General features: G+C 35.4%; 2 protein-coding genes across 3 annotated transcripts in view; one reads left to right on the top strand and one right to left on the bottom strand.

Moving 5' to 3' along the window:
• LOC126746232 (kazrin) overlaps positions 1-27,830 on the bottom strand; it is a 160,609-nt gene that overhangs the window by 3,667 nt on the left and 129,112 nt on the right. The window contains exons 6-15 of one of the 2 annotated variants that reach the window (XM_050454397.1): positions 23,308-23,462; positions 23,128-23,255; positions 22,895-23,071; positions 22,497-22,842; positions 9,490-9,577; positions 9,269-9,435; positions 8,877-9,076; positions 8,526-8,714; positions 8,195-8,477; positions 7,987-8,131 (exon numbers count right to left, since the gene is read on the bottom strand). In XM_050454397.1, the coding sequence (XP_050310354.1) occupies positions 7,987-8,131; positions 8,195-8,477; positions 8,526-8,714; positions 8,877-9,076; positions 9,269-9,435; positions 9,490-9,577; positions 22,497-22,842; positions 22,895-23,071; positions 23,128-23,255; positions 23,308-23,462 (1,878 nt within the window). Of the gene's footprint in view, positions 1-7,986; positions 8,132-8,194; positions 8,478-8,525; positions 8,736-8,876; positions 9,077-9,268; positions 9,436-9,489; positions 9,578-22,496; positions 22,843-22,894; positions 23,072-23,127; positions 23,256-23,307; positions 23,463-27,830 lie in introns of both variants that reach the window. The other variant, XM_050454389.1, reaches the window with a different exon arrangement.
• LOC126746263 (uncharacterized) lies at positions 16,747-19,674 on the top strand. The gene is made up of 2 exons (XM_050454424.1): positions 16,747-17,227; positions 18,673-19,674. Exons 1-2 carry the CDS (start codon positions 16,917-16,919, stop codon positions 19,652-19,654), a joined length of 1,293 nt encoding a protein of 430 aa, XP_050310381.1. The 5' UTR covers positions 16,747-16,916; the 3' UTR covers positions 19,655-19,674.

Raw genomic sequence — 27,830 nt, 5'->3', positions numbered from 1 at the left:
TAGTCTGAATCCACATTGATACGTAATTACGGATCCGTTGGGTTTCGACCAAATTGTACAATTTGATAATTTGTACAGTATTTTTGTTTTGTTATGTACCTATTTACTTTGTGTGTATTTTGTCTGAGTATTTTTTTTATGTTTATTTGTTTATATTTGTATTTTTTTTCCATTAGCTTTGTCGATAAAATGTAAATTTTCTGACAATAAAGCATTTGATTTGATTTGGGACCACGTGATTGCTATCAGCCAATAAGAGACTCGAAAGGTTTCACGTACCTACGTGAAGGAAAATACGGGTAGAAGTTGGTTAATTCGAACTTTATTTTTGGTCCGTTGTACTATTTGTTTTTTATAGTTATTTTTTAATTTTTACCACATTTTTTTTACCAGTTGTTATTTTGTACTATAATTAGAATGTCGACTTTGGGCTCGACCCCGGGTCACATATTTTAAATGTGACTATTGTGGCTTTTTAATTAATAGTCAGTGCCAAAATTCTTTGGAATACTAAGGTTTCCTAGTATCTATGGAGGAGAATCGGGGTTTTACCTTCGAGCTTTGCGCCAATGAGGATAATATTTTTAAATTTAGTGGCCAAAAATATAACGTCATTTTACGGATACGCTTGTCTCTAGTGGATGGGATAAAAGTCACGGATAGGCTTGGTTTGACAGCCTTACGTATCCGTAATTACATACCAATGTGGATTTAGGCTTAGGGCTTAAGAGATTCAGTTATTAGGTTAAGAGTTAGAGAGTTAATAGTTAAAGAGTAAGAAGTTAATTTAATTATGTCAATGTCATATGTCACTGTTTGTAATTAACCGTCAACCGTCAGAATTCAAGTATGTTATGGAAGTATATGCGTTTATTATTTAAATAATAATAATGCAGACTCCCGATATACAGTGCGGCTCTTAATTGTCCCTCCTTTTTATATATTGAATGCGTTTATATAAAAATTTATAAATTTGGCACACATGATTAGCAATCTAAGTACAGTAAACTCCGGTTATAACGTACTCTCTAGGGTGAATAAAATTAGTACTTTATAACCGGAGGTACGCTATAAAAGAAACCCATAAAAATAAATATGTAAAGATTTATTTGTTTTAATTAAAGAACTAAATTAACTAGAAATACATTCTAAGTATTAAATACAAAAAAAAGATATAATATTAATATGTAACATATAACATTGAAATAGGATACATATACATATGCAATCAAAATAAATCTGTACTATTTATTAATTACGATTTTTCAAAAAAATAACGTGTTTTTTTTGTTTGCTGATTTTTTTTACACATTTGGAAATTCTCGATGTGCTTCTCAACTTTTAACGAGGCTTGTAAAATTGTATCATCAGATCCGTAATCAGTATATTGTAAGAAATTCGTAACAGTTTTAATTTTACAAAGTGCTTCACAATAACTTGGAATGGGTTCGTTCACTGGTCCATCATCATCGCCGCTTTCGTTATCGGAACTTGAATCGTTTGATTTTATAACTTCGGCAATAATGTCGCAATCCGTTAAGGTCTCCGTTGCTACCAGATTATCGTCGATGGTCATAAAATTATCTAGTTCAGGAAGATATTTTTCTACAGTAGTTACGTCTTGGCAGTGATTTTGCATCCAATAACTTAGCGGAATATCTCAGACATCATCATCATCAAAACTTTTATATTTCTCGTACCACTGATTCAGAGGCAAGTGAATCAAAATCCTCGATCGATTTCACTAGACCAGCATGTCGAAAGCAGTTTTGAATCGTTTTTTGTGAAACCTCATTCCAAGATTTCGCAATTATTTTTATCGAGTCTAGAATTGTTAGATTGAACGTTTCCTCACTATCCAATGCTTGAATTAGGCGATACATAAAATATCTACGGTAATAGGTTTTCAGGCATTTTATTATGCCTTGATCCATTGGTTGTATGACAGAAGTGCAATTGGGAGGCAAAAATTCTAATCTGATATTTGTCAGATCTACATTCTTTGGATGACCTGCACAATTGTCCACTAGAAGCAATATTTTTCTTTTTTGACGTCTTAGTTTTTCATCCCACTCTTTCAAATAATTAATAAAAATCTCTGAAGTCATCCATGCGCATCTGTTCGATTTATAAATAACAAGCAGGTTTCTAATATTTTTCATGCACCTCGGTCGTTCGTATTTACCAATGACAAGAAGTTTACATTTTTCACTAACCTGTCATATTTGCACAAACCCAAACGGTGTATCCTAGCTTTGACTGTTTGCCTCCCACACACTTTTCTCCTCTAAATTTCAGTGTACGGTCTGGAGTCATCTTGTAAAATAGTCCGGTCTCATCCCCATTAAAAATATCTTCACAGCTGTAATTTTGTGCAATACCTGGCCATTTCTCGGTTAACCAGTTCACCACAGCTTCCCTGCTAACATCTCCTGCTTCACCGGACACTTTGCCGACATTGATGTTGTGACGAACTTTAAAACGCTCGAGCCAACCCGTAGACCACTTAAAATCTCCACCGTGTAATCCCTTAGATAAATCTTCCGCTTTTGCTTTTAAAAGTGGTCCACTTATAGGAATATTTTCGGTTCTTCTCACCTCAAACCATCGAATAAGAGCTTGATCCACATCTGAGCGTACGGGATTCCTAATTTTCTTAATTCTTTGCGATTTATTTTCACTTGCTTGCTTGATTTTTTCACGATTGCTCCAAATTGTAGAAACTGTTGTTTTTGCCATATTTTTCCTTCTCGCAATTTCCGATTTGTTAATACCACTTTCAAAACTTTTAATGATGTCTATTTTTTCTTTCAAATTTATAGTTCTGCGCTTATCCGTCATTTTACCAAAAAAACTACTAAAACTCGCACTCGCACAATAACACGCAATGTCCAATCTAAAACTACCGGCACAGATGTAAATAACTCCGCACGTGCGGAGAGTTACTGTCAATCGGGCAAAAATATTGAACGTTATAGCCGGAGTTAAGATTTTAGTTAGTACGTTATATACAGTAAAATGACAAGACTATTTGGGCGGGTTCCGAATTATAAGTACGTAATAACCGGAAGTACGTTACATCCTATGTACGTTATAGACGGAGTACACTGTACTACTTTCTGGTCCATATCTCATTTTGCAAAACTTCGAAATGGCGGCGGGACGACATTTTCAAAAATAAAATTAAATAGAAAAGTGGATCATACGATACACTATGTGAAAGCTACCAATAAATGCCTTCTGGTCTTGGAATATTAAGTCATTACTTCTACCCATAGCAAAATGGCAGACTTTCAAAATCTTATTTTTCGCATTTTGATTTTCATTTAAAATAATTAAACTTTAGTTAAGACAGACATATTTCACTATAAAAGATGTTGAAAATGTGCACCATTACCTTCAAGACACTAAAATAATCAATTGGAGAACTCTTCACGAACATTTTGGAAAGTGGCAATATCAATATTTTGACATGAATCAATTATTCTTTGACGTAGATCGATTCTGGCTGAGTGACGTAGACTTTTTGTTTCAAGTAGTCTCTAATCGACAAAATAATCAAAATTCACTTTTTTCGCCAAGTTCAACAGGTTTTAAATAAGGAACATATTACTATCGTTAAAATCTTTCATAACTGCCTCTTTCTCATATAAAAGTTAGTACAAATTTGCAGGTTATTTGCAAAACTGCTTATTTGCTCGTCAACCAATAAGCACGCTATTCTTGTGCCTACGTGACTAACGCCATGCTTTGTTTACATAGAGTGAATCGAATATATTTTTAGGTCTAATAGCAATTTCGTTGTGTATTGACGTGTAATATCAATTGATTTTTGGTGTGATTTGCTGCTATGGATGAGTTAAACAATGATTATAAGATTTTACCTTCTCCTAGAGGAAAAGCACGCAAGAAAGAGCGACAACCGGAAAGCTACGCTAGGGCTGTTAAAAAAAGGGATAGGTATGGCTTAAAAAAAGTCCTCAATCGGTTTAATAGTAACTAATTAGCTGAAATTATATTATTTTCAGACATACACCACACGTGCTTCCAAACTTTCCAAGGTCACGATGGTAAACCCTGACAACTGTATTTTTGCAGAACTTTAACAATGAATAATATTAAACAATTCCATGGATACATGTATGAATCTAGATCTAAAATAGACCAGGATAATCTCATACTAAACTGTTGCAAAGGACATAAACCGAAGAGAGGAAAATCCAATCACACTCAAGTCTCGATTCAATACAATGTTCGTTTGAAAGATGGAAAATATATAAGAGTGTGCAAAAATGCGTTTCTAGGCATTACGAATTTTAGGGGAAACCGAGTGCAAAGAATACTTCGTAATTTTGTCAAAAATGGGGAGCTCCCGAAAGAACGAAGAGGAGGGGACAGAATAGGTCGCAAGAACGATGAAAAACATAAACATATAAAAGACTTTATAGACTCTTTAACATGTGCAGAATCTCACTATTGTAGGAGCAAGACTAGTGTGCGTGTCTATTTACAATGCGATTAAAAAGCTTTAGACTTACTATCAACAACGCGTTCCTGAGGATTTGCACGTTAGAATCAGTTATTTTAGAAAATTTGTGAATGCAAATTACAATATTGCGTTTGGAACTGCACTTACAGATTGCTGTTCAACGTGCCTACGGTTAAAAGAGCAACTAAAATTGACAACGTCAGCTGAAAAAAGATATAAGTTAACAACAGAGAATCGCGTTCATTTATTGAAGGCAAAGGCGTTCTTCCGTCTCTTGAAACATCCAAAACCAAACACAGTGTCTTTTTCCTTTGACTGCCAGAAAAACTTGGCCCTGCCTCGATTACCAGACCAAGCTGCATATTTCAGCCAGCAAATAAATTACGACAATTTTACTATAGTGTCTGGAACGTCTAACACCAAGTGAACACCTGCAAACGTGAACGCGTATTTATGGACGGAAATTGATACTCAAAAAAATGCGAACACAATAGCCTCGGCAGTTAGGCATGCATTAAACACCAAAATATTTGAGCTTTCTGTCACAAAAATTAACTTGTTCGCTGATGGGTGCGGCGGACAAAACAAGAACACAACTATGATGACAATGTTAGCCTACTGGCTTCTTAAAGAATCTCCAGAAAATATTAAAAATATTGAGCTCACATTTCCAATTGTAGGGCACTCTTTTATCCTCCCAGATAGAGTTTTCGGATTAATACAAAAAAAATACCCGTTATTGTAGAATCCAGTCATTACGACGCTATAATAAGTAAACATGCTACAGTTAAAAAAATAGGTGTTGACTGGACCGTACAAGACTGGAAAACTGAAGCAAAAAAAATCGTAAAACTTCCTGGAGCCTGGCATTTTAAATTTAGCAACGCAAAACGATTTATTTTTCATAAAAAGGCACACACAGTTTTAATTCAAGGTGAGATTAATTACTTGAATAACACAGTTTTCATCCCTAGAGCCAGGTGAAGTACCACTAAGCGACAAACTTAAAGGCGATAAAGCTTCTATTATTAGTTTACTGGTTCAGCATTATGGTGAAGACTAGAGAAAACTACCAGAGTATCCAAAAATATCCTAAAGCAAACTGCTGCAAGTACGATAACAAGTGATGGTGACCAAGATTTGTGTGAAAACGAAACCGACACTAAAATTATTTAATTTTTTTCCTATTATTTCTTGGTTTTCTGAATAAGAAGATACTTGAAACTTAATGTTGTTATTTGAAAAACTTTTTTTTATATTTATAACAAGTTATTTATTGTTTAATTAATAAACTTTTTATTTAAAAAAACTTTAATGAGTTTCTGTCATTATTTTATTTGCAAAACTCTCTCTTTGGAAAAAAAATTTTTTTTTCAAAAACTGTAAGAGATTCAAATTTACGATCATTATTACTTATTATTAATGAATATTTTGTAATGGTTAAAAAATATAACAATCCGAAAATATAATTTACATGAAAGCTGAAATATTCTTTGTTGCTCCTGAAAAGTAAATCAAATAGCAAAGAGGGAGTTTTGCAAATAACGGCCTCAAATATTCTCTAACATTTCTTGTACAGTGAGACGGTGCCCCTTAAAAACTGTTTCCACCTTAAATTCATGAGGATTGTCTTTAATAATCTCAAGGATTAGTGGTTTTATTGCATTTTCCAACATCTTTAAGTAAAGGTCCCTTGTCAAATTGAATTCAAACTCTACAAACAACAACACAACTACAAACCAATTACTCACCTGAACAGGTGTAGTAAAGAAAATAAAAATGCGAAAAATAAGATTTTGAAAGACTGCCATTTTGTTATGGGTAGAAGTAATGACTTAATATTCCAGGACCATAAATCATTCAGTGGGTGCTTTCAAACGATGTATCGCATGACCGCCCTTTCTCTTTAATTTTATTTTGCTATTATGTTTTGCAAAATTAGCTAGGGACGAAAAACTAGTAGGTTGCTAATGATGTGTGCCAAATTTCAAAATTGTATATAAACTCATTTAAAAGCACACGCACACATATGCACAGATTAAACTAGCTACGCAAATTTAATCTGTGAAATACGGAAGTGAAGAATCAAAGGAAGGCTATTGTAAACGTTGATGAAATTCAGCCATGAGCATCAGTGTTAATAGAGTTGTTATACTAGAAAAAGCTAATAATCAATTCTTTATGTAAATTAAAAAGACCAGAAAATAAAGTAGAATTGCAATGGGTAATTGGAGCTTTTAACTATGTGAGATGGTATGTTAAAAATATATTCGATATTATGCATCTTCTTTGTGAATTATTAAAATCTAACATAGAATGGAAATTTTTGTCATGTCAGTGGAAGGAATATTACAAATTGAAGGGCATAAAAATAGTAGTTTATTCTCCTTACAACCATCAGAGCAGTGGCATGGCAGAAAAGTTAGTCTATGTAAACAAATTTTACGAAAAAGTTCTGAGGAACATTCTGATTTTAGAGAAGGTATAATGGAATATAACAACACCCCCATCATTTTCCTTGATGCGTGCCTGGCACAGATTTTGCAGAATAGAGGTACAGGTAAGATTTTAGAACCTAAAGTCCAAAAAGGCATTTCGAAAATACTATGTACGCAAAAGGAACAATGACAGTAAACTACAATAAATAAGCTAAGAAAAACCCACAGCAGTTTAAAAAAAGAGAAAAAGATAGTCACTAAAACTTACAAAGCTAAGTTTGGCAAAAAGCTAATATTATTGAAAAGGCTATCGAATCAAGATCTTCTTGGATAGAAAAGGGAAGTAATAATTTAATAGTAAGGCGAGACATAGCATATATAAAACCTTTATATACTAATCAAGACTTACAATGCATTGGTCAACCTAAGTTATTTACTAGTATTAGGTCCATACTCCGCCTTAACCACCAATACTATGCCTCAAGGGAACATTACACTTAGGAACTCATCATTCTCAAGTAACCCCATGGGCAATCAACATAACAATATTCATGTTTCTACTAATAACGACATTGTTCTAAATCCAAGGTCTCGTTATGGCCGCTCTATAAAACCTCCTCGCCGACTCAATCTTTAAGGGAGAGGTGTTTGGAGTTGTCCAGGTGTTAACGCTCATGAACATAACACTAACAATGTAGCCACGGCTTTAGAGTTTAAGACTTCCAGTTATTTAGTTCCAGAGTTTAATGTCATATGTCCAACGTCATATGTCACAGATGTCTGTTTGGAATTAACTGTTAGAATACAAGTATGTTATGGAAGTAAATGCGTTTTTTCATTTAAATAATAATTATACCTTTTCCTGATATAAACATATTAAACAATGATTATTCTCCAGGATAAAATAAAATCCATCATACAACGTCACCACAATAATCAATATTCATTTAAAAAAGGAAAAAATCCTTCTCTCTCCAAAACGTTTATCTAACATTATGCTTTGAGATGACCCGGGCGGCCTCCGCCTGGAGCTCATCCATTTGGCAGAAGATCACATACCTGGCTGGCAACACCAACGCTTCCAGTTCGGCCGTCAGATGGCGCCTTATGATGTTCTTGCTCGCGGGAATCCCGAGGGCGGTGGCCATGGTGTCTCCGTTGAACGAAGGTTCCAAAACCACCAGACCACCGTGCACTCCGCTGTCTAGAACACAAAAACATTTGACGGTCTCACTAAACTTATTATTCAACGGTAGCCTCTAAATACCTTTTAAATTGTCAGCGTACTCGCCCAAATCGATACTCCTCGCCCACCTGATGAATCGCTGATTGGTCCACACCAAAGGATCCGCGTCCATGTTCTCGCACTGATGCCTCCTCAGTGCTAACGCTTGTCTATCGTACTTCATGATACGCAAAAGGTGTATGCCGTGTACTACGGAGGCCTGATGGAACTTCCTGGTGACCCCCAAGTACTTTTCGAGCTCTTTTTTGCTGAGGTGCTCCAGCATCCGGGCGTCCACCATGTTCGACGCGAAACTCTCCGAGTACTAAAAGGACGTTTTCAGGAGCTACTCGGAATATTTAAGTTTCCTTACCTGAGACAATCCCAAGTCGGGTAGCCACTCGCTCGAAACCCAGGTGTGCCCAAGCTGTGCGATACAAGGATAGCGCACCAGTGCCGGATGACGATGCTCTTCAATAGCCAACCTCAGCTTCTTCCGGTGCATCGGATGAGTGATCCCCAGGCCGCATTCTAGCTCCAGATCGCTCAATTCCAGAAGGACCTGCCCGTTCAAACGACCAATCTATAATAAGTAGCCAATATGCTAATGCCTAGGGCGGCGTCTTATTTAACCTGTTGCTACTGTTGATTTTTAACATGCACGATGAGTATATGAATAAAGAAACCGGTAGTAAATATAGAGAAAGATAAGTTAAAGATGTACCTTGCCACTTTTGATGTTTTCGGCACACCTGGCACCATACTGGGGCATTCCGAGGGCCACCTCGAGCCACGCCAAGACAGTTGGGGCTCTCCATCTCTCCATGGGGATGGTGCTCGCCTCTCGGAGCAGTCGTAGTTTCTCCGCGTAGCCCTCTTCGGTCAGGGGAGACCAGCTGCGATATGGTTCGTAGCCATGCTCACCTAAACAATAGCTTAATCTAGTCGTAGCTTCCAGTACAATCTCCCAATATGATAGGATTAGAATTATAATAAACCCACCGACATGTTAATTTAACTTTTTCACTCTAATTCAACTGTGAAGTCACATTTCCATTATCAACAGTTTTCTCAAAACCAGAAAAAGAATGGTATGTACTCTTATAAAATACTTACTAGTTTCTTGTAACGAGTTGGTCTTATTCCTATGCCGGGACCTGGCAAACACCCTGGAGATACTCCCCCAAGTCCCTCCACGCCCCGACAGCCTATTGGGCTGCTTACTACGCTTTCCTAGGTTAATTGGTTCTTGGTCTAACGGGGAGCTAAGTTGTTCTACTGATCTAAATCATTCCATAATAAGCCACATTACCAACAAAAACATAAATAAAACGAACCTGGATAAGCTAGTGGGATCTACTGGTCTCTGGAAGTTGTTGGCGTTTAACGGCGACAGTGTCGGGCTGCAGTCTTTTGCTGAAACAGCTTAATACAAAAATTTATACTACCTTAAATAAATTACAAAACAGTTTTACCACTAACCAAAACTCTATTTTTATTCTAGACGCGTGTGCATATAGCTAACGAAGTTAGCGGATTCATACTATAATATTTTCCAGGTTGTTTTGGCAGTTTGAAGCTGGTGCAAAGTTAGGACTCTTATTAAGGACATTAAGTTCTTTCTTATTAGAAGACCGAAAGGACCAATTTTAGTTGGTTTCTCTTTTTGTGGTTTAACCGTCGAATGCGCCAACTTTTTAAATTTTTTTATTTAATAAACAAATATGTGGTTAAAAGCCTCAAACCTGTTTCTTTGAAAATCCCTCCAAAAATGATTGATACTCATATCCTCGCAAAAATGCTTAATACTCTAATCCTCGCAGAAAAGCTTGATAGTCTAATTCAATTTGTCTAAAATTGTGTTTTTTTTAAAAGTGCGTATGCTTCTAACTCTAAAATGTTACGTTTACTATGCAGAATATATGATTCGTGATCCATTATACATACTTATGTATAGTGATCAATTCGGCTTTATTACTAATATACAGAGAGATTTTCGTATTTTGATAAAAACTTGTTCATCTTGTAGTTCCTAAACAGCTTAGCCGATTTTTTTCAAATTTTGTATACAAACACCTTTCGGGTATTTACACGTTTTGACGTTTAGAAAGTAGCAAATTTGCTCGGCCGAATTCAGCCAATCCACAAAATGGGCTATTTAATTGATGAAATAATGATTTCATTTAATTGATGATTTAATTTGATTTAATTGATTTAATTTCGTGAGAAAAAAATGATACTATGTTGAGTGGTACACCAAAGGTTATGTACAAAAAAATCTTAAGATGTTACACACGTCTTTTTAGCGATGTGTGCAGTAAAGCTATACCTAAGAATAAAAATGTTTACTGCTTGGCCTTCATGACAAATCAAAAGTATCTCTAATACGAATAAATTTAAAACACTGACAAAACTACAAATGGAGCTAATTCATAACAGGACATGTCATTGATGAATGAATGTCAACGTGTTAAAATCTATAAAATATTTTCAAAATAAATATCATCAATTTCTCTACATTTTTGTGAAGACTTTGGTAGGTTTGCAATCGAGGGATGATGATCATTTGAGGTTTATAGTGTTTTCTTGTAGAATTTGTAAATATCCTTTTGTAAGATATTTGTTAGATTTTCTTTATAAATCTTTTAAACTATTTCGATTAAAAATTAAACAGGAGACATTAAATACGAACCTGCCTTGATGCTCTCCAGGAAAAATTATGTGTGTTTTCTTGACTCCAAAACCGCGAGTTGTGTCTATTAAGAATGAGCCTCGTCTGACCAAATTATTATTTTTAAAAAAAATATTGTCCCGAGTTTTCATATTTATAAACCAATTGCAAAACTCCAATCTACGTTCAACATTACCAGGATGCACATGACGAAGTTTATACTTGTGAGGTTTGAATTTATGTTTTTTTAAATCCTTTACCCTTCTGTTTTAGAAACATCGGTCTTTTATTATATTTTTCTGCACAAGCTTTCGGGAGTGGCTTGAACAACTGCTGAAACGTTCATCTCTGAATTCTTGTTATCTTTGTCGTAAACTTGGGGATTAAATTTTAATTTTTAAAATATTCTTCTTTCGGGTTGTCTTCTTTCAAGATATCTATATGACAAAATAGTTATTTAAAAATATATAAATCCTAAGGTAAAGATTAACTGACCTATTCAGATAGAGTTTTAAGGCCTGGTCTGCATTTCATTAGGTAATATGAAGCAGGTATTCATATCATATTTCTATGTTTTCAAATTTTTAGTTTGGAGCCATATTAAAAAAATAATTAAATAACAACGAATAAAATAAACAAAAACAGCGAATAACAATAAATATCAGCACTAAACTTGAAAATGCTATTTTTTTAAAATCACCCTGTAGCATAAAAACTAACATCGCTATGGCAAATTTGATTAATGCTTCTTAAGTTTCATTATAAAGTAGCACGGTGGCGCGAAAACCGCATCTTTTTACCTCTTTTCATAAGAGAGAAACCCCATAAAACACACGAAAATGGGACACTTTGTACATACCTATGTGGAGTATAAGCCAAGCCTGGGATATAACTAAATGGATATTTGTTATTGATCAATTCAGTCTTTATTGCCAACATACAGGGTGATTTTCGTATTTTGGTAAAACTTGTTCACTCTGTAAACGGCTTAGCCGATTTTTGTAAAATTTTCTATATAAACACCTTTCGATCATCTACACTTTTTGACGTTTAGAAAGTAGCAAAGTTCCAGCATCAGATTCAGCCAATTTACAAAAGAGGCACTTTAATACACTATAAAGATACCCTGTACATCGGAATAGAGTTTTTTTTAATTTCTTTCCTAAAAACATTTATTACATTTCTGAAGAAAAATATGGCAGTATGTTGATTGGCACACCAAAGGTTATATACAAAAAAAATCTTTAGATGATACACAGGTTTTTTAGCGATGTGTTCATTAAAGCTATATACCTAACCGGTACTAAAGAAAACATCAATTAATTTCAATAAATTTGTTTAAAATTATTTTGTTTAAATAATTGTTTCAAAATAACATTTATGTACCTATTTCGTTTTTGTTTGACGTTGTTTATTAAAAGCACAAAATATTGTTTTCTCTTGAGTTGCAGTTGAATATGCAGATATCGTAAGTACTGCTAATAAGTAAGTACTAATTAAATAAGTAAGTACTGCTGCAGAAGAATACAGAAGACGATTCGAAGAACTCCGAATCGCCAAACGTTTGCCGCAACTTTTAACACATTGCGTGAGAAGAGTTCCCTCAAGTGATATGAGAAGTTTTCCTAAAATGATATTCAGGTTGAAAGAATGGATACTAATAACGTGGTTCAAGAAAAGAATATTATCAACCTTGTAAGAGAAGATCCCACCACTAGGCGAATTTCCGCTCAATTAACGGTACCACAGTCACGAGTATGGAGAGCTATAAAAAATGAAAATTTATATTCTTTTCATGTAAAAGAATATGAAGATTAGAAGAAGGTGCCCACTTGCGTGGACTGGCATTTCCTAGGAGGAGAACAACTTACCAAAGACTATTTTCAGAATGCAATTTACTGATGAAGCCCAATTCACAAGGGACGATGTCTTTAATTCTTACAACATTGAAAGACTAGAATTAGTAAAAAATAATTATATATATTTTATTTCAATAAAATGCTTTTTATTCTAATGAAGTGCGTAAAAAACGAAAATAAATTCCTAAATGGTAATATTATTTATAATTTAAAGCATAAGCTATTATTAATAAATATTTATTATGTAAATATTTTTTTGACGACGTCACTGGTAAAGATTCCTTAAGCATCTATTACACAGGGCGAGATTACTAGCCAGTCGCTGGCGAGTAAAATTTAAAGCGAGTGAGCGAGTTAGAACACGCTCAGCGAGCGCAAACTACACCGGGCTAGTTAAATCGCTTTACTCGCAGGGTATTGAATTTTTGGAAGTTGTTTGTTTTGTATTTTTCGTTCGAAAATTCAAAATATCTGTTAAATGGAATAGTAATCAAATTATAGAGTTTTTAAATATTTATGAACCATTTCCAGTATTCTGGAATATTAAACAAAAAGATTATCTAAATATTAAACTGAAAGACGTATTATTTAAGAACATGTATGAACAATCAGATGATAAAGGGCTTCTAAAAGGAATGGATGAAAAACAATTGAAAAACAAAATTAAAATTTTGAAAGATGTGTTTGGTCAAGAACTGGCCAAAATAGAAAAGAAGCAAAAAAAGTGGCTGTGAAACAGAAGACATTTACACCCCAAAGTTAACATGGTTTGAGGTTGATTTTTTCGCAGAAGTTTTGTCAACAAGGCAGAGTAATTCATACTTGGTGAGTAGATTTTAGAGCTAGATATAATTGTGCATAAAAAATAAAGTCTAATTTTCTCATACGTTTTGGGCAAAATTACGTTGGAAAATAATAAATTGTATTTACTTAAAAATATAAAAAAATATTATTCAAGTTAATTCCAATCCCACTTTTTTCCATTGCCATGGTAAAGGATTTTTTTCCATAAAATACTTGGCGTACGTACGTCTTACTTCCTCTGCGGAATTTTTGTAATTATTACTTCCCAAATGACCAACCGATGAAAGATTATCCACGTGGTTTCTCCATTATCCAAAAGTAATATTTCCCGTGTTCAAATCCTCTCTATCCACAGCATTTTCAGGAACATAAGTATCGGGGCTGCTTTTTCTCAGCCAGTTGTGGAGACTACATGCTGCCAAAATAACATCGTTAATTATTGCTTCTTTTAATTGAATTGGTCTTGAAAATATTCTGAAGCGCCACATAAGAATACCAAATGAATTTTCTGATCTTGATCTCGTCTTGCTCGAGAGAGTCGGTAGTTGAATATCCTTTCAGTATTATTAAGCTGTGACTTACTGTACGGCTTCATTAAGTTGGTTCTTAATGGAAAGGCATCGTCCCCCACAATGACCGAATTTTTTAGGCATATTAAGAGTGTTATTTTCCATAGCGATGTTTAAAGTACTATCTCTAAATATTGCACTCGCTCACTAGCTCGGCCGTCAATATCAATGTAAGTAAAGCAATAATCTGCGTCCACCATTGCAAATAACACTATACTATAGGTTTTTTTGTAATTAAAGTACACTGACCCAGACCTGGGAGGTTTTTTAATCAGAACGTGCTTGCCATCAATCGCTTCACAACATCTCGGAAAATTCCAACGAAGAAGAAAATTGCTTTGTATTTTTTTCCATTCATTGCTTGTTGTAGGCATCTGGAAGAAAAATATTATATATTTTAGAAAATTTGTTTACTTCTTAAATCAAGCAAAAGGTAAACACATTTTTTATAGATTTGTTTTAATTTTTTCAGACTCTACCCAGCACACAGAATATGTCTGAGGATGTCTCAAACTCTCAAATTGAACGGCCTGATGATGAAGAACCCGATACACCGCCCAAGGAACAAAATGTAAAACTCTCACAGGCGATGGGACCTCCTAAACCTAAAAAAAAGGGTGAAAAAACAAGCAGATCCAGAAATTACTAATGCAGTCGGTCAGTTAAATAGAATTGCTGAAAATGTATCACAGGTAAAACTGTACGACGAATTTGGGAAGTATGTAGCTGCAGAGCTACGTCAATTGCCGCAACGTCAGGCTATTTTATTGCAGCAAGAAATCCAGAATTCTATTACACGTGTAAAGCTAATCTGTTTAGAAAACAATAACCAAATAAATACTTACCACGGAGAACCCCTTCAACTGCAAACTTCTCCATCGTTATCCTCCCCAAGTGATCCCAGCCCTGCCTCAACTACATATGAAACACATACCCAAATCCAAAATAACGAAGATAACGGATATGGTTACGATGTTCTTCATCAAGCACTTATAAATACATTTTCGGCACAATTTTAATTATTAATGAATAAATAATATTTTTTATAAATAAGTAGGTAAATTGTTTCATAAACAGTGTGTGAAAAAGAAATTGATTATTATGTTATGCCTACTTTTATATATGGCTTTAGAACCTGACAAATTGCTGCAAGTACTTCGGGTACAAACAGTGACATTGTACATTCAGGCACTCGGAATAAATATTCCAGTGATTTAAACGAATCACCAGTTGCCAAAAAGCGCAGGGTTATTTCTAGTTTTGTAGCAGTTGGTATCGCCATCCTCATTTTTGTATTTTTTTTGCGGATTGTTTCATCAACCATTTGTAATAAATTATTAACTGTTCATTGCTCATTCTCAAAACATTCCTGTACGCCACAGGATCCTCATCCTTTAATTGTTTCAATAAAATATTAGAAGCCCCATATGTGTCGCGTTTTGAAATCCAATTCCTGACTCGCACCCGTTTTGCTTTTCTTTTTTTCTGGTTTAACTTTTCTTGAAGGTTTTTCCGAATTAAAAGGCTCACAATCATTCCTGCACGCACTATATCCGCCATTAGTACTAGTCATATCTAGAATAGTACTATCCAACTAGTACTAGTCCCGTTTTAATTTACACATAGCGTTTTCACTCGCCAGAGAGAGAAATCGCGAGCGAGTAGCGAAGTAGGCCAGTGTTTAACTTTCCTCACTGGGAAAAAGCGAGCCGCGAGTTTACTAGCAGCCGCGATTAGATTTGACGACTTTTATAGTAGCAAGTAAATTCGCCGGCGACTGGCTAGTAATCTCGCCCTGTGTAATAGATGCTCTATGTCTGTGAAATCAACAATCCGATCGAGCGGTGTCAAGCAAACAAACTGTCATAGTTCCACGGCAATGCTAATTCAAGTCTTTCAATGTTCTAAGCTTTAATTCAAGAAACACCTCATGTATGGGCAACTAAAATTCCCCATTTGGTACAATTGGCTAATTCCTAACGAAAGTTTAATGTGGCCTAATAAATTATAGTTTAATTGGACCACATTTTTTCCCCGAACGACTAACGGCTGTTGTGTATTTAGACTTTCTCCAAAATATTTTACCGGGCTTGTTAGAAGAAGTACATTTAATAGTCATATACTTCCAGCACGCACTTTAGAATTGATGTTCGAAATTATCTTGATCAATAATTTGCTAATTGGTAGATATTGGATGCGGAGGTCCACATCCTTGGCCAGCTAGGTTGCCGGACTTAATCCAGCCGACTACTTTTTATGGGGGGCATCAACAAAAATGTACAGTGTTCCAATCGAAACTAGTGATCAATTAATAAATCGGATAAATTTTCGTTTAATAACGTTCCTATATTAGAGAAACGTCGCAACGCCGCTCGATCGCATTGATTTGATTTCACCGACATAATTAATCTTTACCAGTGACGTCGATAAAAAATATTTATATGATAAATATTTATTATTATGCTTTATGATTATGCTTTAAATTATAAACAGTATTACCGTTTATGAACTCTTTATGCGTTTTTTTAACGTACTTCATTAGTGTAAAGGTACTTATTTAATAAAAAGCATTTTTATGGAAATTAAATATTTTATAATTATTATAGATTTCTTAATAAGTTTTTATTGTCCCTTCATATGATGTTATGACAATATCGGTATTTACTTGTGAAAAGGTAAAGCCGGGAACACATTGCTCTGACGTGTTGTGTTGCGATGTGTTGTGATGCATTATGATGTGACGGGTTGTAAACAGATTGTTCTGATGCATCATATTAGGTCTGACCAATGTCAGACGTTAATATTTTATATTTAATTGATGCAGTGACAGCATAGCGGTGTGTTGTTTGCGTTTGTTCACCATGAATTCAAGCTCATCAGATGAATTTGATGAAGAAATTGAAGAATGTGCTGTTGCTATTATTTGTTCTACAAAACCTAAGAAAAAAAAAATTTGGATTCACGAAATAAACGAAAATAGAGAATCATTTGGCGAATATCATACTTTAGTGAATCTACTTATTAAAGATGCAAATCGCTTCCATATGTACTTTAGGATGTCCAGGGATCAATTTGAAAGTTTACATGGAAAAATTGAAGAAAGAATAAAAAAAATTGATACCACTTTTCGAAGAGCGATCTGTACAAGAGAAAGATTAGCTGTATTTTTAAGGTAAATAACTTTTATTTCTAAATAAGTATCTACAGTAATATTTTACATAAATGGGGTAAATCCGTGTTCATACAGCGATGGAGAGTAGGAAGTACTCGTACCAGATTGTGGACAGCTGCTCTGAGTTGATAAATTAGTTGGATTTCGCAAAGGAGTAATTTGCACGTAGGAAGTACTCGTACCAGATGATGGACAGTTGTTGTATTGAGTTGATAAATCAGTTGGACTATGCAAAGGAGTGGATTGCAGAGATGATGTTGACGTTGACTGATTATCTGTGGAGATTGTCACCAAGACGGGAAGGCTTTTTGCATCCAAATTCCTGATTTCTGCTTCAGATACCATTCGGCAAAACTCCATTCTAATATATGCCTGTTCCCTTTGTGGTAAGCGTTTCACTGTTTTGGCCATACTAAGGTAAAACATGTCTACCTCATCCAAATTAGAGGAAGGAGAATCTGAATTTATCTTATTGCGTCTCTCATTTCGTGCCTCGGCGTTTTGTTTCATGATACGCACCATTTCCCCTGCTGGATTCAGAGATATATCTTTGCTGGATAAACGGGCTTTTTTTTGCGAATATTTTGGATGGATCGGGGTACTAATAACTGGTGTGTCAGTACTTGAATGTTGTGTCTGTGTCAAATTGTCTGCATTCAAGGTGATACTTTCTTGGAGCGTATTATTAATAACATCGTCACTGCCAGTGCTCTCATCATCAATTACATTTGGTTGATCTTTTTGTGATTCTAGATTGCTTTTAGTTTGGCGACACTCTAGATATGGTATTAAAAACAACATTTCTTGTTCATACTTCCAGGGAACCACTTTTGTTGTCTCTTGTCCACTCTTGGTCTGCCTTCGCTTTTTTGCGTTTAGAAATGCGTTTCTCAATTTAGTCCAAGTCTCTCGAACCGATGGCACTAAAAGAAAATACAAATTTAAATTAATTAAAAAGTTAAATTATTTATACATATACATACTATTAGGTGTATTTTTTCAAGGCGCACATAGGGATTTCCCAGTTAACTTTTCAACTATTTTATGCCCTGATCTAATAGAAGTAAATAACTGATGCTTGACATAGATACATTTTAGAGTCTCAAAATGCCATAAGCTATCAGTCATGCAAAAAAACAGAACAAAATTAGTGTTTTCTTACATCTCGGTATCTAGATAAAAATGTTAAAAATTGATAGACGTCTGCAAATACGTGTGATAAAAAATTAATTGTTTTTAGAGAAATAATGCATTTTTAAGTCTTTTGTCATACTTTTTTGGTACCACAAATAAACTAAAGTAATTTGAAAGTAATTTATCTACTCCAAATTTTAGCAATGTCCTTCTATTACAACAGGGCCAAAATCGGGTCGAAAAATTAATATGGAAATCTCTATATAAAATGCAAATGTGATCATTTTGCTAACAGCAGGTTTTCTTTTCAGATTCTTAGCCACTGGCAATTCATTTCGATCTCTTGGCTTCAGTTATAAAATGGGATTTAGCACAGTTCGTGAAATTATCAAAGAAGTAGCAAAGGCCATAAAGGAACTTCTCTGGAAAATTCTGATGCTAGAATTTTTACCAATACCCACAGAGCAACGATGGGAAGAAATAAGTGCAAGATATCAGTCTATGTGGAACTTTCCTAACTGTATAGGCGCTTTAGACGGAAAGCATATAAATATTCGCTGTCCTATTAATGGCGGATCAAATTATTATAACTACAAAGGTTGTAACTCAATTGTTCTGCTGGCGCTGGTGGATGCTAATTACCGATTCATAGCGATTGATGTGGGCTCATATGGTCGCAACAGCGATGGAGGAATTTTTGCCAAGTCTTCTCTGGGAATTTCGTTAGCTAATAATACACTGAATCTTCCAGCTGATAAGCCGCTTACACAAAACGGTGAAGCTTTACCTCTTGTTATTGTGGGAGACGAAGCTTTCCCACTAAAATCGTATTTATTACGCCCCTATAGCCGGCGTTATGTAGCAGGAAATGAGCCAAATAAAATTTTTAACTATAGGCTTTCGCGGGCTAGGAGAGTAGTGGAAAATAGTTTTGGAATTCTTGCAGCACGATGGCGAATTTTTCTTAAGCACATGGAAATACAACCAGATTTTGTTGATGACATAGTATATGCCGCAATTTGTCTTCATAATATGTTATGCTGCAATAATGATTTTGAGCCAGAAGAAATATATCGTAACACCCTCGAATCGTGTTTTACATTAGTGCCACCCTTGGGTCAAAATTCTACTCAAGATGCTTTTCGCGTTCGGGACAAATTTAGAGATTATTTTCTATCAGATATTGGTAGTGTACCATGGCAATTAGAAACTGTACGACGTGGACGTAACGTAATAATAAATTTAAAAAAATACAGTACCTATGTAACTATGTATGTATATAAAAATAAATAAAATAAATTAAAATAAGCTTACATGGGCTATTAATTTCCTTTGCTATCTCCTCCCATGCTTCTTGTCTCATACTTTGATTTCGGTAGTGTCTTGACTTGACGTTAAATAAACATTCATGATTTCTTACATTTTCAATTAGTTCAATTTCGTTCACCATCGCGGCCATCGCGCTACAACCTACGGCCGAAAACGTTCTGACGCTCTGACGGTGTCAAACAAAAATCTGGTTCACCCGCATTTTATCGCGACACGACAGGTCAGAACGCGTCAGAACGAACCGCATCAGATGAATGTGCACACTGCTCATTTAAATACACGCAAAATAAGCAGTATGATTCACATCACAACACATCGCAACACAACACGTCAGAGCAATGTGTTCCCGGCTTAACACACAAATAGCACCAGTTTTTACTATCGTAACAAAAACACTGAAATGACTCAACCTTCTTTTTCAACCAAAAACTAAAGAAAAACACAGAACTTGACAAATGCCAAATATAAACACAAAGCCGTTTGTCAAGATGACATTTCGTAAGATGACATCAGTTTTTGCCTGCGGTGTTGCCAATTCACATTTTTTAAAAGCGGTTTTAGGAGTAAGATAGTTAATAATTTTTTTTTGCTTGAAGTTGTTATTTTTGCGCTTAGAATAACATATATCTATTTCTACTTTTTATTTTCAATCCAAAATCCAAATTAAACCAATAATAGTAGGGGAGCCACGGGAATTTCGCGGGTATTGTTGGAAGGAAGTTGGCAAGGTGTTTTTTATTAATCTATAGGACGTACTAATTACGAAAAATGATCTTGCCACCCCCAACAAGTGGGGCTTCACCACCCCCTCCCCCCACACCCCCATAAAAGAAAATTTCTTTCGAAGATATATCCATAACCGTTCGAGATACACAGTTGCGGTTTTCACTGGTGGGTTTGGCTTGACATTTAGAATGAAAAATATTATATGGACTTTAACGATATCTCATAAACTGTTTGAGATATTTAAAAAAATAGGCATTTTTCCATAATAATATTTAAAGAAAAGGCAAAAAACTTAAAAATAGTAACAGATAGAAGAAAATTGTTTAAGCAAAAATTGTAGTCTGCTTTTTCTTCTTTGAAATGATATGCATATTACCTAGAAATGTACCCCCACCACTTTTTTATACCGACCAAGTCATTCCCAATTATAGGCGAATTCAATCACAATAATATAATCGCGACATAGCGCGAAATCTCAGGCATTTTTCTATAAATCTATATCGCTTACTGATTACTAAAGTTGTCTTACTACCTCAAGCAACCTCAGCCACACCCCCCACCCCTTGTTAAAGGGACATTTCTCTCACAAATATCTTCGAAATTGTTTAAGATACAAACCTCGTTTTTACACTCATACATTTGTCGCTTTAAATTGATATCTCGCAAAAAAAGAGGTCTTAGAATATGGCGTATAATACTTATTTAATACAAAAATGAACTTATGAAAATACACAAAATGATTATATAATGTTTAGGCAATTTCATCCTCTGAATCCTCACTGTCTATAACTTGATCATGTTCTGCCTTATTCTGGCAGATGTCTTTATTACATGAACAAGCTTCTGTGCATCTTAAATTATTTAAAATGCACTTGCATTTTTTTGTAGTGCATCCGCTTTTTTTGCACGCACAAGCTGTTAAATAAAGGATATCATCGGATACTATGTTTGGACACGTTGTCAATGTTGGAACATACATAGTGACAAAACGAGTGCTTTATCTATAACGGTTTTGAAACTACCAGATTTTAAAAAAATTTGCTTCAAAGGGGTGCGGAAGGGGGTAGCCCCACAAGGGGGGGGGTGGCAAGATCATTTTTTATAATCAGTAAGTAGTGTAGATTTATAAAAAACAACTTGCCAACTTCCTTCCAACAATGCCCGCGAAACCCATTTTTCTGCCCGTGGCTCCTCTACTATAAGTTAAATTATTATTATATGCATATAAAACATTATTATATGCGTTGATATATAGCTGAAAATTTCCTCTTTTGACGTGTGTAGTTTTTGTACGATGCGCGTAAACTTGCCAACAGAGAATCGATGAATATGTTTGTAAACAAAACACCCCCCTTACCCCTGTTGAACTCAAACAAAGTTGTTGTTTGCTAATTCTAGCCTTTAAATCTTCTAAGGGCAAAACGTTAATCATATCGTTTTTTGTTGTGTTACCATGATTATCTACGGCTATTTATTATTATCAATTTAAATTAGAAAAAAATTATTTTGTCGCCTTTTTATAGCAATAAATATGAACTATGCTATATTTTTCAAAAAGTCTTGACAAGTGGAAACAGATATTAAAAAATATTATAGGGTGTCTCATTAAAAAAAATAAAAGCTACGTCAATATCTCAAAAACTATGACCTCGAAAGAAAAATTGTCAACGCCATTGAATTGTACAAAAAAAAAATCAGTTTTTATTTTTTTAAAATGTCTGATAATAACAGGAAATCACTGAAAATTATTTAGCCGGTAGCACGAAAATTACGATAGCTATGGCAAAATTGATTAGTGTAGCTTTAGTCTTATTAAAAAGTAGCAGGGTGTCGCGAAAACCGCATCTCTATCTTTTTTCATAGGCGAGAAACCCCATAAAACATACGAAAATGAGACACCCTAAAAAGTGGTCGCAAATCACCCAGTATACATGTTTGATCTCTAAATCTAGTGTTGTTCTGTTCTTCTATTTTTCTAATCTAATTTTTTGGTTAGTGGTTAGACTGTTCCGTGCTGTGAGTCTCACACCAAAGGTTCCAATCATAGGACTACACCCACAAACAGCTAAAAATGACTTACATTGATACATATGAGCCGGAGGAGGCGGAGGCACCGCGGACATCAACGATACCGAATCCACGTCCCTGACGCTCCCCTCGACCGTGATCGTGGGCGCCCCATCTGTAGTCGAATCCGACAAATTGCCCGCTACAGAAGTGGCACCACCGCTCTCCCGATCCGAGCTGACTCGCACTCCGGAATCAGCGCTACAGCTGCCCCGATCACCTGGCAGTAGTCCCAGGTGACCGGAGAGTAAGCCTCCCGAGCTGGGAGTGAGGGCACCTCCATTGATGCTGTGTCTTGGTAGAGAGGCCAACGATTCTTGGTCGGAAAGGCAGCCTCCTCCTGCTAACTGTCTTCTAGCCTAAAGAGGTGTGTTAATTGGAAATTGGATCAAATGATGGAGGGGCTTGTACCTCAGCTAGCTGCTCTTGAGCCTGCTGCAGCTGTAGCTCCTTGGCGTTTAGCTGAGCAGCAAGGGATAAGCTGCGCTCCGCTTCGTCTCTGGCGTGCCGCAACAAACTCCAGCGCTCCCGTTCTCTCTCTTCCCTCTCTGTTGATAGCTGTTGTAGTGACGTTTCATCCCTCACCCGCTGAAAGAGTTTAATATTAAAAAAAGACAATGTCTTGATTAGATCATTAGACTTACTTGTCCATAAGTTCTGATAAAATCCCTCAGTTCCTTCTCTTTGTCTTCCAATGTGGAGAAGAGCTGTTTCATTTGGTTGAGTAGATCGAACTTTTCAGCTTTCAATCGGCGTTTGTCGGCCTTTAAGGCTAAATTCGTTCGTTTTAGAAGAAATTATAGAATTTACAGCAATAAACTTACTAGTGAGGGCCTCTTTGGCTAGCAGAAGTTCCATTTCGAGGGAGTGGGCCTCCGGATTCTCACTCCCGTCTTCCGAGGGTGGTTGTTTTTCGTTTAACATGCCGGTGGCCCCGGAAACTACTAGTCTGCGCAGGCGTGTCACTTCTGCTTGTAACCTGAGAAATATGGACGTATATCAAGAAGAAGTCCAAAAAAAAAGATGAAAGTCCATTTTAGGTCAAAATTAAAGTAACCACTCTAAAATTTAGGTTAACATTGATTACTTTATTATCTCATATCTAAACAAGGAGAAAACGCTGATAGGCACCAGTATGTACGTCTTACTTCAAGGATTTTGTTCTAAGTCTTTTATTCAGTCATCTGGTGTTCCACAGGGCTCCCATTTAGGACCTCTTTTTTTATTGTATACATTAATAATACAAAATCTTGTTTACTTTATACTAAATTTCTAATATACGCTGATGATCTTAAAATCTATTGTACGATATTTAACATCGCCGACTGCCTTAATATCCAAAGTTATCTGGATCGACTACGAGCCTACTGTGATAAAAAATTCTCTCTTTCTTAACATTAAAAAATGCCAAAGTATAACAAGAAATAAAAATGAAATAAATTATCAAAATAAATCTAATGATATTTGCATACCTAAAGTGAACTACGTAAAGTCCAGTGCAACGATATATTAGAATGGTCACCCGTCAAAACACCATCATTCCACCTGCCAAACAATGTAAATAGAAGGTGGATGACATTCTTTGGCAGGTGGAATGCTGGTGTTTTGACGGGTGACCATTCTAATATATCGTTGCACTGGACTTTACCTACGCGATTTAGGAATTATATTGGACTGTAAACTGATGTTTGACATTCATATTGATCTAATAGTAACAGAATCTTCTAGATTGTTGGGTTATATTTTTCGTAAATGTGAAATGTTTTCTAGTTCTGATGATAAAGCAAGAAATTTTTAACATCCCATCAATACTCATGGGAAATTACATTGAATCTGTTAAGGTTCAAATTCACGATTCCTCTAAGCAAGATTTTCTTAAGAAAATGGAGGATCTACGCCGGAGTGTCAATCAAATGGCACTTAAAATAGAAAAAAATAGGCGTAAAAGATAAACCAAGTGTTACCAAATACATCCCGGCCATAATAAAAAAGTCCATTTCCACCCAGACCGACAAGATCACGGAGGTTTTTACTTCTTCACAATCAAAATCTCCTGCGACTCATAAAATCATTGCTAGAAAGGAATGGCATTATGTAGTGGTATCCAACACTCCATCCCACTACACAGTAAATCAACTTGCTCACTCCATCAAAGAAAAACTTGGAACTGCTGACTTTATCCGATGTTTTCCATTGCCGAAGAATAAGAATAATTCAGACTCCACTTTTAAAATTGATGTTTAGAATGAGGATCTTTTTATTCAGCTGAAAAAGCCAAATACTTGGCCAGCTGGTACTGTAATTGATGGTCTTGAAGTGAGTCCATTGTCGCCGTTGGTTGTTCGGCTGATTGGCTCCGATAAAGAGGCGATAGCTGCAAGCAAGTCACTAGGACGGGAGCATGTTACCATCAAGTTTGTGGAGAAGGCCAAGGACGATGATGGGTTACAAATGGACCCGATGATTCCACCAATAGTGCGGCTGTCCCAAAGTTCGGATGCTGATAATGGACGTTACTTGCTGGCTAGACTGAGAGACCGATCTATCTTTAAAACCCCGAGGCTCTATCTGGCATACCTCCATGACCAACCATCGAATGTATGTTTTGAGGAGCACACCAACACCAGTGTCAAATTAATGCTGGCATCTGAGGAACTACCTACTGACTTGGATTCCCTGCGACGTCTTTATAGCCGCTTCCACGACCTCTATGGTATTGCCTCGGATCCTTTTTTCATGTGAAAGACTTCAAAAAGTTAGGGAAAGTCATGCTAACTATTTTTCTAGCGGTTCCCCATCTAGAAATAAAAATTTTTAGATAAAGTGACGCGAAAAGAGGATCAAGCACCCTCTGATAAATCAGACAATAGCAAGCTTAGTGCATTTCTACTTAATATTCACTCCTTAAGACACAAAACTAATGATGTATTTCTTTTATTGGAAGAGCTAAATTTTCCATAAAAAAGTTGCTATAATTGAACATTGCTTAAACATAGATGAACCTGTCTTTATTAAAAATTACACTACAATAGCAAGATTTAACAGAAGTAATTTATCCCATGGAGGTACTATGATAATGTCTACAATCACCGATTTTTCACCAGTAACTAAGTTTGATAACTTATTATCTGAAAAAGTTTTTGAATTTTCCATCGTTCACCATAAGTTATATGACCTCTATATTGTTTGTGTTTATAAAACACCTGACGCTGATGTACCGACTTTCTGTCTAAAACTTCTAAGCTTGCTAGAATCCATGCCTCTAAAAAGTAAATTAAGTGTGTTTGCTCAAGAATCTCTTCAGTCTATTTTCGATTCAATGGGTTTTTTAATGCATGTAAATTCACCAACCAGAATAACTAAAAATATTTCCAGCACCATTGACTATATCGTGTCATCTTTTACTCTGAACTTCGTTGATTGTACTGTTCTCAATTCAGGTTTTTCTGACCATGAAGCTGTTTTGGCCAGATTTACTATTGACACTTTAAGCAAAAATAATTTTCGTAAATTATGCCGTATTTTGGTAAAAAAATTTTTTTTGAAGTTCAAGAATCTATGCCAAACAGCTTATCTCTGATGATATCGATGGTGAGTTTTCTAGATTTGTAAAGACGTTGTCAAGTATTGTGAATAAGTCCTTTCCTTATAGATTCATCAAAATTAAGCATCATAAGCCCTGGTCCACTAAAGGCTTACGTGTGTCTGCAAGGAACATGCGCTCTTTATCATACCTAAAAAAATTTTCGGACACTATATTTTTTCATAATTATGTAAGGCTATACAGGAAATTATATCGAAAAGCAATAAAAGCCGCAAAAGGTATTTATTATAATAACAGGCTGGCTAATTCTGGTAACGTTGCTAAAGAAACATGGTCTATTGTTAACGAATTAAGAAATAAGCCTTCTTCAATTAGCACTATCTCCTCTCCACCTGAGAATCTTAACGATTACTTTGTAAACGTGGCTAAAAACCTAATGACTACTATAACACCTTCTCATGATCCACTTTCATATCTCTCTAATGCAAACTTATAAAGTTTCTTTTTTAGCCCTCTACTAATAACAGAGCTTCAAAGTAGAATAAATGAAATAAGAAACGAATTATCATCTAGTACAGATGGTCTTACTCTAAAAATGTTCTTAAATCTGCCTGATAACACCTTAAACCATCTGAGAAAGCTAGTTAACAAATCATTTCAAAATGGGGTCCTTCCTAACTGCCTTAAGACTGCAATAATTATTCCCTTGCATAAAGGAGGAGATAAAGAGCAAACTTCAAATTATCGCCCAATCGCTCTCCTTCCAACATTATCGAAGATCATAGAAAGATTGGTTAAAAAAAAGCTATTATCATTCCTGTTTAAATATAAAATACTAACTCCCCATCAATTTGGCTTCTTGAGTAATAAATGCACTAATGATGCTATGTTCTCCCTTTTTAACAGTTTTTACTCCAGTATAAATAATCATCATTCAACAGCAACTATTTTCTGTGATTTCTTCAAGGCTTGATTGTGTAAACCATAATATCTTGATCAACAAATTACAGCATTATGGGTTCAGAGGAACGCTTCTCAAATGGTTTAAGTCCTATCTTAGCTACAGAAGTCAGCTTGTAAAGGTTGATACGACCATGTCTTCTAACAGACCAATAGAATGTGGGGTACCTCAAGGTTCAGTTCTGGGCCCAATTCTGTTTCTGCTATTTATTAATGATATGGCCCATTTTAACATTTGCGCCAAAATCTGTCTCTTTGCCGATGATACTAGCTTTACATGGAGCAATCCGGATGTTGCGGCACTTCATGCAACTATTGCTAAAGACCTTATCAACATTAAATCGTGGTGCGATTCGAATCTTCTCTGCTTAAACATTTTAAAAACTAAAGTCTTATCTTATAAAGGTACTATCCAACCCTTTGTACTTAGCAACACCAGCTTGAACGTTGTTGAATCTGTGAAATTTTTGGAACTTATTGTTGACAGCTCTTTGAAGTGGGAATTACATATCGATGTTTTATCTAAAAAATTAAGTTCAGCTTGTTTTGCCATAAGATCAGTTTTCAGGGAATTAAATCTTTCGTCATCAAGAACAGTGTATTATGCCCTTTTTGAATCCCATCTTCGTTAGGCTCTTCCATTCTGGGGCACATGCTGTGCGACTCAGTTTGAGCGCATTTTTAAACTATAAAAGAGAGCGGTTCGCTATTTACTTATTTACTAGGACTTGATAGTCGAGCTCACTGCCAAGAAATGTTTAAAAGATTTAAAATATTAACTCTTCCATCTTTATTCATTCTTGAATCTATTTGCTTGGTTCGCAAGCATATATCAGAAATTCC

This window comes from Anthonomus grandis, chromosome 2, assembly GCF_022605725.1.
Source record: "Anthonomus grandis grandis chromosome 2, icAntGran1.3, whole genome shotgun sequence".
Classification (NCBI taxonomy): domain Eukaryota; kingdom Metazoa; phylum Arthropoda; class Insecta; order Coleoptera; family Curculionidae; genus Anthonomus; species Anthonomus grandis.
The sequence above is the reverse complement of the archived record's forward strand: the minus strand, read 5'-3'. Positions and strand labels throughout refer to the sequence as shown.

Bases quoted from the DNA above. Each gene is read 5' to 3' on its own strand.
- LOC126746263 (XM_050454424.1), top strand. From the start codon at position 16,917: ATGAATTCAAGCTCATCAGATGAATTTGATGAAGAAATTGAAGAATGT. The intron at 17,228-18,672 runs GTAAATAACTTT...TTTTCTTTTCAG, and splicing joins AGATTAGCTGTATTTTTAAG to ATTCTTAGCCACTGGCAATT.